The sequence below is a fragment of the Melanostigma gelatinosum genome, assembly GCF_949748355.1.
Source record: "Melanostigma gelatinosum genome assembly, chromosome: 15".
Lineage (NCBI taxonomy): Eukaryota > Metazoa > Chordata > Actinopteri > Perciformes > Zoarcidae > Melanostigma > Melanostigma gelatinosum.
In genome coordinates, this window is record NC_136648.1 from 956,207 (window position 1) to 972,533 (window position 16,327).

General features: G+C 42.0%; 1 protein-coding gene across 9 annotated transcripts in view; it reads right to left on the reverse strand.

Moving 5' to 3' along the window:
- Window positions 1-16,327, reverse strand: part of dlg1b (discs large MAGUK scaffold protein 1b) — a 60,204-nt gene that overhangs the window by 18,698 nt on the left and 25,179 nt on the right. For 6 of the 9 annotated variants that reach the window (XM_079285164.1, XM_079285161.1, XM_079285166.1 and 3 more), the window contains exons 5-11: window positions 7,443-7,538; window positions 7,033-7,086; window positions 6,881-6,931; window positions 6,350-6,474; window positions 4,670-4,839; window positions 4,436-4,572; window positions 3,808-3,955 (exon numbers count right to left, since the gene is read on the reverse strand). In XM_079285164.1, the coding sequence (XP_079141290.1) occupies window positions 3,808-3,955; window positions 4,436-4,572; window positions 4,670-4,839; window positions 6,350-6,474; window positions 6,881-6,931; window positions 7,033-7,086; window positions 7,443-7,538 (781 nt within the window). The remainder of the gene's footprint in view (window positions 1-3,807; window positions 3,956-4,435; window positions 4,573-4,669; window positions 4,840-6,349; window positions 6,475-6,880; window positions 6,932-7,032; window positions 7,087-7,442; window positions 7,539-16,327) is intronic. The other 3 variants (XM_079285163.1, XM_079285168.1, XM_079285167.1) reach the window with 2 other exon arrangements.

The window sequence follows — 16,327 nt, forward strand, 5'->3', positions numbered from 1 at the left end:
TTCTGATTCTGGACTTTGTGTTCCAGGCATCCAACCGTTCAGCAAACTGAACCCAGAACAGATTCTACTGGGAGACCGTAACCTCAGCCCCCATGTTCTTATTATAGATGAATCAAATCTGTCATAGGGCTATATCGATAAACATTACACACAACGAAAGTCATTTTCTGATAAATCAATTGAGTGAAATATATGAAAATGATTATTAAATATCAGAAAATGATGATTAAATATACACCCCAAAAAATGAAAACAAAATTGTTAAAAAATACAGGAATGTTTGTTTTTAGATAATTCAGTGAAATAAATATTCAACTTGTTGTCTGGATCATTCATCAAGGCTCTGGAACATCCGGATCTTTTTCACTGTTTTGTGACATTTTACAGACGACACATCGATCAATTGAGTGGAAATGATCCCATCTGGTTCATGACATCATCCAGAGCTGTATTCACTGTATCGAGCAATCTACACGTCAGCTGGTTTATGAACCCAAAATAAACAGATTTAATCTCAATAAACGGATAGAAATGATGCAGAAATAACTACATAATGATGGAGATTTGTAAAAAGTCTGAATTCATGTTTTGTTAGTTTTATTTGCAAGACGACAAGCAAATAACTTTTAAAACGCTTGTTTTCTGAATGGAGTTTGGTTTGATCAGTGCTAGGCTATGCTAACAAAAGACGTTACCGAATGCCGTTAAGATAAGACGTTAAGGAAAGATTTTAAGGAAAGATGTTAAGGAAAGACGTTAAGGAAAGACGTTAAGGAACGACGTTAAGGAAAGCTGTTAACGAAAGAAGAAAGACATTAAGGAAAGAAGTTAAGGAAAGAAGTTAAGGAAAGAAGTTAAGGAAAGACGTTAAGGAAAGCTGTTAACGAAAGAAGAAAGACGTTAAGGAAAGAAGTTAAGGAAAGAAGTTAAGGAAAGAAGTTAAGGAAAGACGTTAAGGAAAGCTGTTAACGAAAGAAGAAAGACGTTAAGGAAAGAAGTTAAGGAAAGATGTTAACGAAAGAGGAAAGAAGTTAAGGAAAGAAGTTAAGGAAAGATGTTAACGAAAGAAGAAAGACGTGAAGGAAAGAAGTTAAGGAAAGACGTTAAGGAAAGACGTTAAGGAAAGACGTTAAGGAAAGAAGTTAAGGAAAGATGTTAAGGAAAGAAGAAAGACGTTAAGGAAAGAAGTTAAGGAAAGACGTTAAGGAAAGACGTTAAGGAAAGATGTTAACGAAAGAAGAAAGACGTGAAGGAAAGAAGTTAAGGAAAGAAGTTAAGGAAAGACGTTAAGGAAAGAAGTTAAGGAAAGATGTTAAGGAAAGAAGAAAGACGTTAAGGAAAGAAGTTAAGGAAAGACGTTAAGGAAAGACGTTAAGGAAAGATGTTAACGAAAGAAGAAAGACGTGAAGGAAAGAAGTTAAGGAAAGAAGTTAAGGAAAGACGTTAAGGAAAGAAGTTAAGGAAAGATGTTAAGGAAAGAAGAAAGACGTTAAGGAAAGAAGTTAAGGAAAGACGTTAAGGAAAGAAGTTAAGGAAAGATGTTAAGGAAAGAAGAAAGAAGTTAAGGAAAGAAGTTAAGGAAAGATGTTAAGGAAGGAAGAAAGACGTTAAGGAAAGAAGTTAAGGAAAGACGTTAAGGAAAGAAGTTAAGGAAAGATGTTAAGGAAAGAAGAAAGAAGTTAAGGAAAGAAGTTAAGGAAAGATGTTAAGGAAAGATGTTAAGGAAAGAAGAAAGACGTTAAGGAAAGAAGTTAAGGAAAGATGTTAAGGAAAGATGTTAAGGAAAGAAGAAAGAAGTTAAGGAAAGAAGTTAAGGAAAGATGTTAAGGAAAGATGTTAAGGAAAGAAGAAAGAAGTTAAGGAAAGAAGTTAAGGAAAGATGTTAAGGAAAGATGTTAAGGAAAGAAGAAAGACGTTAAGGAAAGAAGTTAAGGAAATACGTTAAGGAAAAACCTTCTGTGTTCATTGCAAAGACTTTTTTTTAAGGTTCATGAAAGTGTTTTTTGGCTTCACTCATAAATCTGATCCAAAGATCTGGTGCAAAGCATGATGGGACGGCCGGCTGCATCGTCACATGTTTGTGTTCCTTCCTCCTTCGTTACCTCCGGCTCAGATCCTCATCCCCTCGAGGCTGCACATCACCCACATCTCGAGGATTAAAGCCTGTGATGCAGCTCCACTGATTGGATTTACAGCTCGTCCTTCACGCCTCTTCATCATCAGCAGAAGAAGAGGACGACGAGGGGGGGGGGGGGGGGGGTCTTCAGAGAAAACATGGAGTGTGTAGAGGTCTGATTTCTTTTGATGTTTTTCACTTATTACCAGCAGCTCTGTGCGTTGAACACAAACCAACCAGCCAACAGTTAGTAGAGCTGGAGTAGAGATGATGTCAGAAGAACAGAAGGAGGAACATCATGAAGGACTTGGACACCAACAGGTTTCTGGAGATGAACACATATCTTTTAGAGAAGCTGTTTGAAGGAATGAAAGAGGTCCAACAAGTCCTCCACTGAGGATGAAGAGGCATGAGATCGTTCTCCGTTAATCTCAACATCTGCATGTAAACAGGAATATTAGGAATATTGTGTGTTTCTGAGCTCATCACTCATCACTGCTCAGACTCACTTGTCCTTCAGTGTCTCCTCTTTCAAAGGTTCACTGTGGGGGGGGAGTCGTTGGGAACAGATCCAGAGTCTGTGTTTGAGAGGAGCTCCGCCTCGCCTCTGAAACGTGTTGTTTGATGAATCCCCCCCCCCATCATCATCATCAATGACACACTGCAGTCACTCCTGAATTCAACACTAATTCAGGGTCAGAGGCAGAAAGTCAACCAGGACACATCTGAACCAGGACCTGCTGATCTGGTTTGTGTGATGGAAGACCAGAGAACAGGTTTCTTGAAAGTGTCAATAAAGTTTATCGTTAACCATCAGAGTGTCAATAAAGTTTATCGTTAACCATCACAGTGTAAATAAAGTTTAACGTTACCATCAGAGTGTAAATAAAGTTTAACGTTAACCATCAGAGTGTAAATAAAGTTTAACGTTACCATCAGAGTGTCAATAAAGTTTAACGTTAACCATCACAGTGTAAATAAAGTTTATCGTTAACCATCAGAGTGTAAATAAAGTTTAACGTTAACCATCAGAGTGTAAATAAAGTTTAACGTTAACCATCAGAGTGTCAATAAAGTTTAACGTTAACCATCACAGTGTCAATAAAGTTTAACGTTAACCATCACAGTGTCAATAAAGTTTAACGTTAACCATCACAGTGTCAATAAAGTTTTAACGTTAACCATCACAGTGTCAATAAAGTTGTACTGACTCAGTAGAACATGTGTTTCTAGTACTGGCTGAAGGTTCATTATAACGTTATCGTGATGTGTTCACATGTCATCTGTAAAATGTAGTTTTGGTGATAAACTAGAATAAATCCAGTAGTTTGAAGGAGATGTTTATGAATGTAAAATAGATATTAGAGATGAATTATGAATTATTTGAATTGTGTGTTTTTATGAAGTAAAAAACACAAATGACTCCAACAAGGTAAAAGTACAACATTTAGTATTTCTGATGGTTTACTGACTTCAAAGCGTTGAAATGATTTTTGGGACGATGGTGAGAATAATATTGTGGATCCTTGTAGATATAATATATATAAAGCAGCTTGTCGTCTCACACACAGACCTGATGAAGCTTGAGACTTGTTAATAATCAGCATCATTGTGCAGTTACTCCTGCATCCTCTTGTACCCGCTCAATGACCGACGTGCTGTCTGTGTGTTGAATGAAACGGGACACTCACAGGTGGTGAGGTCGGGCGGGGGGGCGAAGCTGTCGCTCATGAAGACACTGTTGGGTTTTGCCACTTTCAAGTAGACCACGTCAGGAGTGTTCTTCAAGGCAGTGACGGCGTGTTCGTGGCTCACCTCCTCCAGGTTAGCACTGTTCACCTGAGAGGGGAGGGGGGAGAGAGGGGAGAGAGAGGGGAGAGAAGAGAGGAGAGAGGGGAGGAGGGGAGAAGAGAGGAGAGGAGAGAGGAGAGGAGAGAGGAGAAGAGGAGAGAGGAGAAGAGAGAGAGGAGAGAGAGGACCAGCGTCAACAGGACTCGGACACAACGGCTCAGCAGAAACAAACCGCACGATAACCAGGATGAGAGCTGTTTCACAGAAGGACACTGACGGAAGTATTCACATCATCTACTGGAAATACTCCACGAAGGTTTGTACGACAGAGACAGACTGATGTCGGTGGACATGTTGGACAGAGACAGACATTGGTGGACAGAGACAGACGTTGGTGGACATGTTGGACAGAGACAGCCGTTGGTGGACAGAGACAGACGTTGGTGGACATGTTGGACAGAGACAGACGTTGGTGGACAGAGACAGACGTGGGTGGACATGGTGGACAGAGACAGACGGACGTCTTACAGCCAGCAGTTTGTCTCCGATCTGCAGCCTCCCGTCTTTATGTGCAGCTCCTCCTTCGATGACCTTGGTGACGTAGATGCTGTTGTCTCCCGGGATGTGCTGGTTTCCGACTCCGCCTGCTATACTGAAGCCAAGACCTGCAACACAGCGGGACCAGGACCAGGGACCAGACTGTTAAAACCATCAGCGGGCCCTTTATAGTGGGATTGATACGACGTCACGTTTCCGGGTTACCTTTGGGTCCTTTCACCAGTTTGATCTCCATCACTTTCTCAGAGACGGGTTTCCTCCGCCGGACGTAGAGTCGCACCAGAGAGCCGGCCTCCTTCAGGGCCTCCACGGCCCGGCTGTGGGTCACGTCCCGGACGTCCGCCTCGTTCACCCTCAGGATGACATCGTTCACCCTGAAACACAGGAAGTCACCGGTCAAAATGCGACCATTGAAGGTTAAACCAAAAACAAATACGGGGCCAAGGAACGACCATCCAAGTTCCACAGAAACGTGTATATCCTGAGATTACAGCGGCACATTTACAGCAAAAGATACTTCTTCTGTGTGTCAAGGAACTACATCTGTTCACTTGTCCTCCATTAATGACACCTGCATGACGTTATGTCGAGTGCTGATGGAGCTGCTACAATGTTAGCTTAGCATAACACCGATCAAACCGTTCAGATAACAGACAAAACATGAATTCAGAGTTTTTTCTAATCTGCATCATGACGTAGTTATTGCAGCATCATTATAATCTGTTTATTGTAATTAAATTACATAAGTGTTCATACAGCTGTAATGAAGCAGCCAGACTCACGTCTTCTAACACTGCAGACGCATATGGGCGGATGGATACACCGTTTATCAAGAAATAGTTCCAGCATGTTAGACCCTTGACGTTCTAACTCGAGCTGTGTACTTAAACACAAACTTCTCCTTTTACTCAAATGTTTATTGTTTCCTTTTGAGTGTCATTTCTACTGAAACGTTTGAGGAGGAATGTGTCCTTCTGTTTCTCAATAACGTTACATTGTTGTCGTCTCAAGTCTCAGTTCAGTGCTTCTGTCTGTGCGTCAGGAGGAACATCTCTCCAGGTCTTGATGTTCGGTCCTCGTTTCAACACGTTCCGTGCCGTTGACTCCGTGTTTTGTAGTTCTTGTGAACTGTTATTGTTTCATTCATTTCTCTTCTTCTTCTCCGTCTGTGAGCGACCGGAGCTTTCAGTCAGAAACATGAGCTTCACACACGAGGGTCGTCTGTTAGAGGCAACTTGAGACCTCATCCTCATCATCATCTTCATCACCACCACCTGGGTCAGCTGCATTATGAATGAAGGAGAGAAAGGCAGCAGGGCACTGCAGGGGATTGTGGGTAATGGACACCACCTCTTAAAGGGCCGGTAGGCGGTACTTCTACATACTCTGTGTATTACTACAGCAGGACCAAACCTGCTCCGATGATAACTACACTATTTCATGTTTGTTTCTTTATATTATTTGTATTTATCTATTTATATTCATTCCATTTATCTATCATCATTTTGTATTTAATTTGGATTATTTATGCATTTTGTCTCCTTTGTATAAATATTATTTTTTGTATACATATGTATATGTATGTGTATTTATATTTAGAAGTATATTATTACTATATTTGTATCACATGTCTTGTTCTGTCCAATTGAAATAGAAAAATTACACAAAAAGTTCATAAAAATAAAAAAAGAGTGCTACACTGAGAACGTTCCTGTGCTCTCTACGAACACACACTCACTCGTAGAAACAGATCACAGCTCTCAGGTCTGAGTGTGTGTGTGTGGTAACACCACACACACACACTCACCGATGGAGGCGGCTCCTGAGATCCCACAGGTAGAATCTCTGGTGTGTTTGAAGACATCGCTTTCAGGACCGTCTCACCTGAGCCGTCCGTCCTGTGCAGCGGCTCCTCCGGGTATGACTTTGGTGATGAAGATGCTGGGGTCTTCACCGATGTGAGGGTTGTCCGTGCCGCCCGCGATGCTGAAGCCCAGTCCAGAGTTGCCCTGGACACGTGGACCAATCACAGGAGAACAGGAGTTAACGCGGACTAAACTCCCGTTGATTCACTTCCAGCCTGCAGAGACATGTGTTCCTATCGTAGAGCGGACACACAGACGGTGCTATTCACGCTGCACTGATCATCATCTGCACTCCAAGAAGCAGGAGTGAACTAGAGCCAGGATGCAGAAGAAGATGAGATAGATCTACAGTCAGCTGTGGATCGCAACGAGCTCCATCATCATGTCCTCGTCTCACCAGATTCATACGCTTCAGAGACGTTTTATTGTTCATATTCACAGAGGAAACGAGAGATCAACAGGCAGACATTCAGGAGAAAATAATCTGATCAATTGTGTGTTTTCTCATATTACCCCGACAACACCATGAAATATGATTCAGAGATCTTACCCTCTCCAGCGTGATCTCCTCGTACTCATAGTCAGCCTCTGTGCCGTTCACCTGAACACACACACAGTATTATCTGCTCATGTAGTTAAAGTATCAGTAGTGAAAGTACACAAGTATTACCTTCTTCATGTAGTTAAAGTATCAGTACTCACATAAGGGGGCGTGTCCAGACTGTCTGTGTTGACCACCACGGGCGGAGGGTTGGCCTGAGGAGAGAAGAAGAAAGATCATCACCACCAGAAGCTCCGCCTCCTGCAGTAACAGGCATGAAAGGACTAAAGTGTCCTCGTACGTACATGGCGGCGCTTCACACTGCAGAGGAGACACTGCTGAAGCATGAAGACAGTCAACCACCAAGAAGACTCTTCTTCTTCTAGCTTTCTAAAACAGGTAGTAACGCTGTTTCTATCTAATCCGCTCAGCTAAACTCTACACGATGACAACGAGCGGCCGGATATTAACAATAATCAACAACAACGAGGAGGACAGACATCTGTGGACGGACGGAGACAAACAGGTGGAGGAGGAAATGAAAACAAACAAACAAAAAAACAAAAGAAACCTGTGACGTCGGAGGGATGACGGTGGTCTCGGCTGCGATTGGTGAGACTGGGATCACGGGGATTATGGGAGAGGAGGGCGGGGGGGCTTCTGCCTGCTGAACAATAACATGGTGAGGGGGAGGAGTCAAAGGTCAGAGTGTGTGAGTGTGTGAGTGTAGGTGTGTGAGTGTGAGTGTGTGTGTGTGAGTATGTGAGTATGTGTGTGTGTGTGTGTGTGTGTGTGAGTATGTGTGTGTGTGCGTGAGTATGTGAGTATGTGTGTGTGTGTGAGTATGTGTGTGTGTGTGTGTGTGAGTATGTGTGTGTGAGTATGTGTGTGTGTGTGTGTGTGTGTATGTGTGTGTGTGTGTGAGTATGTGTGTGTGTGTGTGAGTGTGTGTGTGTGTGTGTGTGTATGTGAGTATGTGTGTGTGTGAGTATGTGTGTGTGTGTGTGTGAGTATGTATGTGTGTGTGTGAGTATGTGTGTGTGTGTGTGTGTGTGTGTGAGTGTGTGTGTGAGTATGTATGTGTGTGTGTGAGTATGTGTGTGTGTGTGTGTGTGTGTGTGTATGTGTGTGTGTGAGTATGTGAGTATGTGTGTGTGTGAGTATGTGAGTATGTGTGTGTGTGAGTATGTGTGTGTGTGTGCGTATGTGTGTGTGTGAGTATGTGTGTGTGAGTATGTGTGTGTGTGTGTGTGTGTGTGTGTTAAATCCCGGTCCCTCAGCAGGGGGCGGATGTCCTTTTTTTGTGTGATTGATTGAAAAGCAGCAGACATTTCAATCAGAGAGTTATTAACCCGACAGCTCGCAGTGACGTCACCACTGAAAGTTCTCTCAGGAACCGATTCTTCAAGGACTGTTAGAGCATTGGTTGAGCTCCACCACATCAGTCCTGGTCCTTTAGGGTTCCAGACGGAACCCATGGAATATGAAAGGGCTCTCACTGGAAGCCCCCTGGGTGGGTCCTAGCCAAAACCCTAGAAAGATAAAATGGTTCTCTGTAGAACCTCCTTGGACGGTTCTAGATGAAACCCATTAAATATAAATAGGTTCTCAGTAGAACCCCCTGGGTGGGTTCTTCCCTTAGAACATGGGTGTCAAACTCTGGTCCGCGGGCCAAATTTGGCCCGCCGTGTAATTTCATTTGGCCCTTGAGGCAATATCAAATTAACATTAGAGCTGTAACACCGCATTCACCGCTCATACTACAAATCCCATCATGCTCTGCTGTTGTTTTCCTCTCTCCTCTGTCAGTAGCGATCCGTGTTCTTGCGCAACGCTTCTGCTGAGAGGCGGCCGCTCACCCCGTGCCTCTCCCAGACGTGCTGCGGCCTCATTCTACAACTGTCAGTGTCACTGTGTTACCCCGACCAACAATGGCGACAAGGAAGGCAGAAAACAGAACTCTGGACAGGTGGGAGACAGAATATCTGTTTATATATGTAAAAGACAGACCTGTTTGTCTCGTTTGTGGAGCCAACGTGTCGGTAACTAAGGAGTACAACATTAGGAGACACTATGAAACGAAACACCAGGACAAGTACAAGGACCTGGACACGACTCAAAGGAGCCAGAAAGTAGAGGAGATGAAAAGAGGTTTGGTTTCACAACAGAATATGTTCAAAAAAGTCACAGCACAAAATGAGGCTGCTGTAAAGGCAAGTTGTATCGTGGCAGAAGAAATCGCCAAATCAAGCCGACCCTTTAATGAGGGAGAGTTTGTTAAAAAGTGCATGCTGTAAGTGTGTGACCAAGTGTGCCCAGAGAAAAAGCAGGCCTTCTCAAACGTACGCCTGAGCAGGAACACCATAGCTGAGCGCACATGTGATCTTGCCACCAATCTGCATGACCAGCTGATGGAAAAGGGAAAAGATTTTGTTTCTTTTTCCCTTGCTGTGGACGAGAGCACTGACGCGTCTGACACTGCGCAGCTGTCAGTCTTCATCCGCGGTGGCGACTCAAATCTGTGTGTTACGGAGGAGCTTTTGGGATTTAAATCCATGCATGGCACAACCACAGGGAAGGACATCTTTGAGGAGGTTTGCAAATGTGTAACTGAAATAAACCTGCCGTGGGATAAACTCGTGGGATTAACCACTGATGGTGCGCCAGCGATGAGTGGGAAAAAGAATGGACTGGTGGGCAGGATTCGTGAAAAGATGCGGGAAGAGAACTGTGCAGGTGAGCTATCTGTTCATCACTGCATCATACATCAAGAGTCACTGTGTGCTGAAGCCCTAAAGATGGAACATGTTATGACCACAGTAACACAAGTTGACTTTATAAGAGCCAAAGGTCTGAATCACCGCCAGTTGAAGTCTTTTCTGGACGAGTTTGGTTCGGAACACAGACGTGCCGTATCACACAGAGGTGAGATGGTTAAGCCGTTAAGTTTCTGCAAAGCAAAGGGAAGGACACAGCAGAGCTCTGGGAGCAAACCTTTCTGTGTGACATCTCAAGCCATCTTGATGCGCTGAACCTGCAGCTACACTCGTCAGTGAGAGCTTTTAAAACTGAACTCTGCCTGTGGGAGAATCAGCTGCTGCAAGGAAACCGTGGCCATTTCCCCTGCTGCCAAGCATAACAACGCAGATCTCTACCGCCGTGTGCGCGCAGTTTGCTGAAACACTCAGTGTACTCGCGCTGAGTTTATCCGGCGATTTGGCGACTTTGATGGTCAGACATGTAGATTTGAACTGCTTAGTAATCCCTTCGCAGTTGATGTGGAAAAAGCACCAACTAACCTCCAAATGGAGCTGATTGAACTCCAGTGTGATGACACGCTGAGGTCAAAGTATGATGCCGTTGGCGCCGCACAGTTTCCACAATTCATCGCTGACACAATGCCTCAGCTCCGCACCCCAGCTGCTCAATTGCTCTCCATGTTGGGCAGCACTTATCGATGTGAGCAACTTTTCTCCTCAATGAAGATGACGAAAACGTCTCACAGGATACGTCTGACTGATGAACACCTTCGTTCCATAATGAAGGTTTCCTCAGCTCAAAGCCTGAACCCCGACATTAATGAACTAGTATCCAAGAAGAGATGCCAGGTATCTGGCTTGGGCACATCAGATTAGATCAGTGTGTCGCAAACTGAGGAGTAAAACGGCCTGAATGGTTGATTTGTTCGTTGTTATTTTGTTTTCAAATGTATTAGCCTGTGTAAAAAGTTAATGTTGATATTTACCTCAGAAGGCTGCAAATAGAAAAGAGGCATTCCATTTTTTATTTAAATTGGATTTAATATACCATTGATGTTTTTTGGAAGTTGATTTTGCACTATTAAGTTATATAAGCGTTGCTTGTTCCATATTTAGTGTTAAAGCAACTCAGTGTAGCAAACTGAGCAATAATTAACGTTTTATTCACGCACTTTCTCTTGCTACTTCAAGGCTTGAATGTTTGATTCATTCATTATTGTTATTTTATTTTCAAATGTATTATTAGCCTGTGGAAAAAGTTTATTTTGATATTGACCTCAGAAGGTTGCAAATAGAAAAGAGGCATTCAATTTTTATTTAAATTTTATTTGATATGCCATTGATGTTTTTTAATTATTATTATGATTATTTGAAACTCGATTTTGCATGTCACTATAAAGTTATATAAGCCTTGCCTTCCAGAGGTTTCTATCCAGAACAATTTCATCATGAAAGGGTAGAACATCCGTAGAACCTCACCATAGGAGGTTCTACGGATGGATCATTTTACAGATGGTTCTAGGTAGAACCCTTAATGACAGGTTCTAGGTAAAACCCTCCAAAAAGGGTTCTCCCATGAGACAAGCTGAAGAACCCTTTCAGGTTCTAGTTCTAGTATAAAATATTTGCCGGATGAATGAGATCACTTCAGTGAAAGCAGTAATACCACAGTGTACAAGTACTGCATTCACAATCTGACTGAAGTACAAAAGGATCCGTTTCAAAGTTCAAAAAGTAAAAGTTCTCATACTTCAGAATAATGTGTATTATATTGTTTTCGGGTTTATGGAGTTTTGTACTGAAATAATCCCAAACCCTCCGTGGTTAAAAAACAAAACCTGAACGACTGCAATGAAGACTACAACTCCCATGATCCCACGCTGCTTCATCACGCCTGTTATTGTTTTGACTGAGACCCCTAGTGGCAGGAAAGGACATATAAACCTGTACAAATAAGAGCTCAAACGTACGAACATTTAATTTAGATTTAACACCAATCCTACGTATTCATAGTATTTATTCTCATTATTCACAAATCATTTTCTCATTTTTGATGTTTTATTTATTTAGTATATATATATATATAAATATTTTTTGTTTCTATTCAGACACTTCAAGATTTTCGACCCAACAGCCTACTTCTGTTTCATATTCATAAACATCTCCTTCAAACTACTGGATTTATTCTAGTTTATCACCAAAACTACATTTTACAGATGACATGTGAACACATCACGATAACGTTATAATGAACCTTCAGCCAGTACTCATGTTCACTGAGCAGAGCCTGAAGGCATCATAGTGTAACTGAAGTGAACCTCTGTTGGTTAGCCGTTAGCGGTGCTGCTAACGTTACTAGCTCTCCTCCTGTTGGTTAGCCGTTAGCGGTGCTGCTAACGTTACTAGCTCTCCTCCTGTTGGTTAGCCGTTAGCGGTGCTGCTAACGTTACTAGCTCTCCTCCTGTTGGTTTAAACACTGATTGGTTGTTTACAATGAAACATGATCAGAGATCAGAGACTAGAAACACATGTTCTACTGAGTCACTACAACTTTATTTACACTGTGATGGTTAACGTTAAACTTTATTTACACTGATGGTTAACGTTAAACTTTATTTACACTATGATGGTTAACGTTAAAACTTTATTTACACTGATGGTTAACGTTAAAACTATATTTACACTGTGATGGTTAACGTTAAAACTTTATTTACACTCTGATGGTTAACGTTAAACTTTATTTACACTGTGATGGTGAATGTTAAAACTTTATTTACACTCTGATGGTTAACGTTAAACTTTATTTACACTGTGATGGTGAATGTTAAACTTTATTTACACTGTGATGGTTAACGTTAAACTTTATTTACACTGTGATGGTTAACGTTAAACTTTATTTACACTCTGATGGTTAACGTTAAAACTTTATTTACACTCTGATGGTTAACGTTAAACTTTATTTACACTCTGATGGTTAACGTTAAACTTTATTTACACTCTGATGGTTAACGTTAAACTTTATTTACACTCTGATGGTTAACGTTAAACTTTATTTACACTGTGATGGTTAACGTTAAACTTTATTTACACTGTGATGGTTAACGTTAAACTTTATTTACACTCTGATGGTTAACGTTAAAACTTTATTTACACTCTGATGGTTAACGTTAAACTTTATTTACACTGTGATGGTTAACATTAAAACTTTATTTACACTGTGATGGTTAACGTTAAACTTTATTTACACTGTGATGGTTAACGTTAAAACTTTATTTACACTCTGATGGTTAACATTAAACTTTATTTACACTGTGATGGTTAACGTTAAAACTTTATTTACACTCTGATGGTTAACGTTAAACTTTATTTACACTGATAGTTAACGTTAAACTTTATTTACTCTCTGATAGTTAACGTTAAACTTTATTTACACTGTGATGGTTAACGTTAAAACTTTATTTACACTCTGATGGTTAACGTTAAACTTTATTTACACTGATAGTTAACGTTAAACTTTATTTACTCTCTGATGGTTAACGTTAAACTTTATTCACACTGTGATGGTTAACGTTAAACTTTATTTACACTGATGGTTAACGTTAAACTTTATTTACTCTCTGATAGTTAACGTTAAACTTTATTTACACTGTGATAGTTAACGTTAAACTTTATTTACTCTCTGATGGTTAACGTTAAACTTTATTCACACTGTGATGGTTAACGTTAAACTTTATTTACTCTCTGATAGTTAACGTTAAACTTTATTTACACTCTGATGGTTAACGTTAAACTTTATTCACACTGTGATGGTTAACGTTAAACTTTATTTACACTGATGGTTAACGTTAAACTTTATTTACTCTCTGATAGTTAACGTTAAACTTTATTTACACTGTGATAGTTAACGTTAAACTTTATTTACATGATGGTTAACAGTAAACTGTGAGGGGTCAGTACGGATCAGTTATTAGAAGAAAAATAATCCTCGTCTCTTCTCAGCTTCTCCAACTTGACGATCTCTCCGTTCATCATTAACTAAACAGATTTGGGCTTTGGATAGTTTTTCACCTTTATCTGAATCATTTGAAAGTTTGAAAGTTATTTCTAAGTTAAATCAGTTAAATATGAAATATATATATTCTCCAGGAGCCAATAAGATGCAGCGAAACAATGATAGTATTGTATAATAAAAACAATTAAACTGCAAAGTTCTTGCACATCTGAAAATCTCTTTGCCAACAGCAGCAGATGAAAACAGATCAACACACTGCTGATCAGCTGGAGGACCGAAGAGTGTCAAACAAAGACATCGTAAATAAAGAGACAACAACCAATCAAGAGCGTTTGATTTAGAGACGCTTCATCACAGTCCCGTCTAAAAGTGGTGAACTCCTGACTGAAGTCTGGAACTCTCTCATCACACGTGTATTCCTTTAGGCCGTGTGTGTGTCGGCGGTGTACAGCGGGTCGTTCTTTAACCACAAGGCTGGCGGTTTGATCCCCCGGGGGGGGGGGGGGCGGGGGCTTTACAGCAGCTGATGGCTGGTTAACCGCCGAGGTCACGTTTCATGTATGAACTCAGACTAAATCGTGTATTTAAGCGTGTTTATAGATCTAAGATCTACGCATGCAATGTGGATTAAATGACGGTTGTAATAAAGTTGTAATATTTGTTGGTAACTTCTTGTTATGACACACTCACTCCTTTGACGACGCTACGTGCTCAGACTCGTCTACTGCTTTAAAAACCAACAGGTCACACTGAGGCCGGAGAGGTCTCGTGTCGAGGTACCTTGCTGAAGGAGAAAGGAACCCAGGGGATCTCCGGCCTGCTGGCCACCTTGGCGGTGCTCTTGGTCGGGCTTTTCTTCACACTGTCCCGCAGGTTTAGGAAGCGACTGCGAGCTCGGCAGGACGCCGGCACGGTGCAGGCGGTGAACGTGGACAGAGACGCCTGGACCGGAGGACGAACCGTCTGCTGCTGCTGCTGCCGGTGGAGCTCGATGGCGTGCTGCCGGTGGAGCGGGTGGAGGTGGGCGATGGACTCCTGCAGGTTGATGTCGACCCGCGGTGGTGGCGGCGGCATCTTCTCGGTGCCGTTCGTGGCCCTGGAGGGGAACCCCTGCCGGGGGAAGTGTGCGGTCATCGGTGGGCTGGTAGAGGAGGATCCACATGAGATGAATTATGGATGGAGTCCTTGTTTTCGGGGGCTCGGCAGCAGATCCAACAATAACTCTCCCCCTCTTTCTCCCTCTGTGACACACTCCCTCTCTGGTCTTCTCCCATTCTGCTGCCAATTAATCGGCTTCAGTGAGCGAGGCACATGTCAGCGGGGGGGGGGGGCATGAATAATCGATGTCACCCCCGGATTCAGACACGGCGACGTGCATGTCAGCGAGGGGGGGGGCTGCAGCAGCTTTAAGCCTCTGAGGATAAAAACCTGACTGAACCAACACAGAACTAAGAACACGGGCAGAATATCTTCCAAAGGTAAAAACGTAACACTGAAAACAATGAAACTACATGTTCTGAAAGGGTTAAGTTGACTTCAGTGGACGGACCGTGGGAGAGAGTCACGAGGTTCATCCTCTGGGGAGTCGGGGTTCAGGACATTTAATCTATTAAACCTTGTAAAACACTCGCTGATTGTTTCAACAACAAGTAGAAGTTTAAGAGATTTCACAGCAAACTTTCCATTCAATTTGGAAATCTCTTGTAAGTTTGTGACTGTATTTTTAAACATGTATGTGCTGAATATTAAAATAAAGACTAACACGCATGTTCAACCTTATATTTTACTCAGTTCTTGATGTTTCATATTTATACTTTTAGTATTTTGATTTTATAAAACCGTTACTGGTTGAGCTCATTTGAATGAAGAACAGCACGATTTAAGTTTTGTTTCAGCAGCATTACCCAAACGTGTGAACTCATCCCGGCCTGTTGATTCAGGTGCAGTGATGGTGTTTCAGATGTATGCATGTGAATGTTAAAACATTAGAATAACCCACGAACGAGTGTTGACATGACAACGAGCAGTTGGGACAGATTTCCATGAGTGGATTTTCAACATCGCCCACGAAAGAGCTCAGATTGTCCTACGCACCCTGAACGCCTCGTCTCCTTCCCTACGTTCACCCCAAAGACAAAGTAATAATCTCATCGATTACAGCAGGACAACGTCCAGAAACTCATTCTTTAAATATGTGTGTTTTAAAGTTCCCACAAGTTTTAACAATGTTGAGAAAAAAATGAGGCGCTACACATTATTAATACTGAATTATGTTTCATCCTCTCCTCTCCTCTCTCTCTCCTCTGCCCTCTCCTCTCCTCCTCCTCTTCCTTTCTCCTCTCTCCTCTCCCCTCTCCCCTCTGCCCTCTCTCCTCTGCCCTCTCTCCTCTCTCTCTCCTCTGCCCTCTCTCTCCTCTTTACACAATCATGTTAAAGTGAACTCTTTATTAGAGACATTTAATAAGAATAAGATGTTTTTATGAAATATCTTTTTCTGGCAGAAGCGTTCGTCACACATGATGTGTTCAAGGACCGTCGGCAAAGAATAAAATCTGTCTTTGCAGAACCTGCCTGTGATGAACGGTGTAGTTTTATATCAAACACGCTTCAGCGGGTCAGAGTCAGACGTCCACTCTGAACCGCGTCTCTAAAGGCTCTAGAGTCAGCGATGGCCGATGGAGAGTC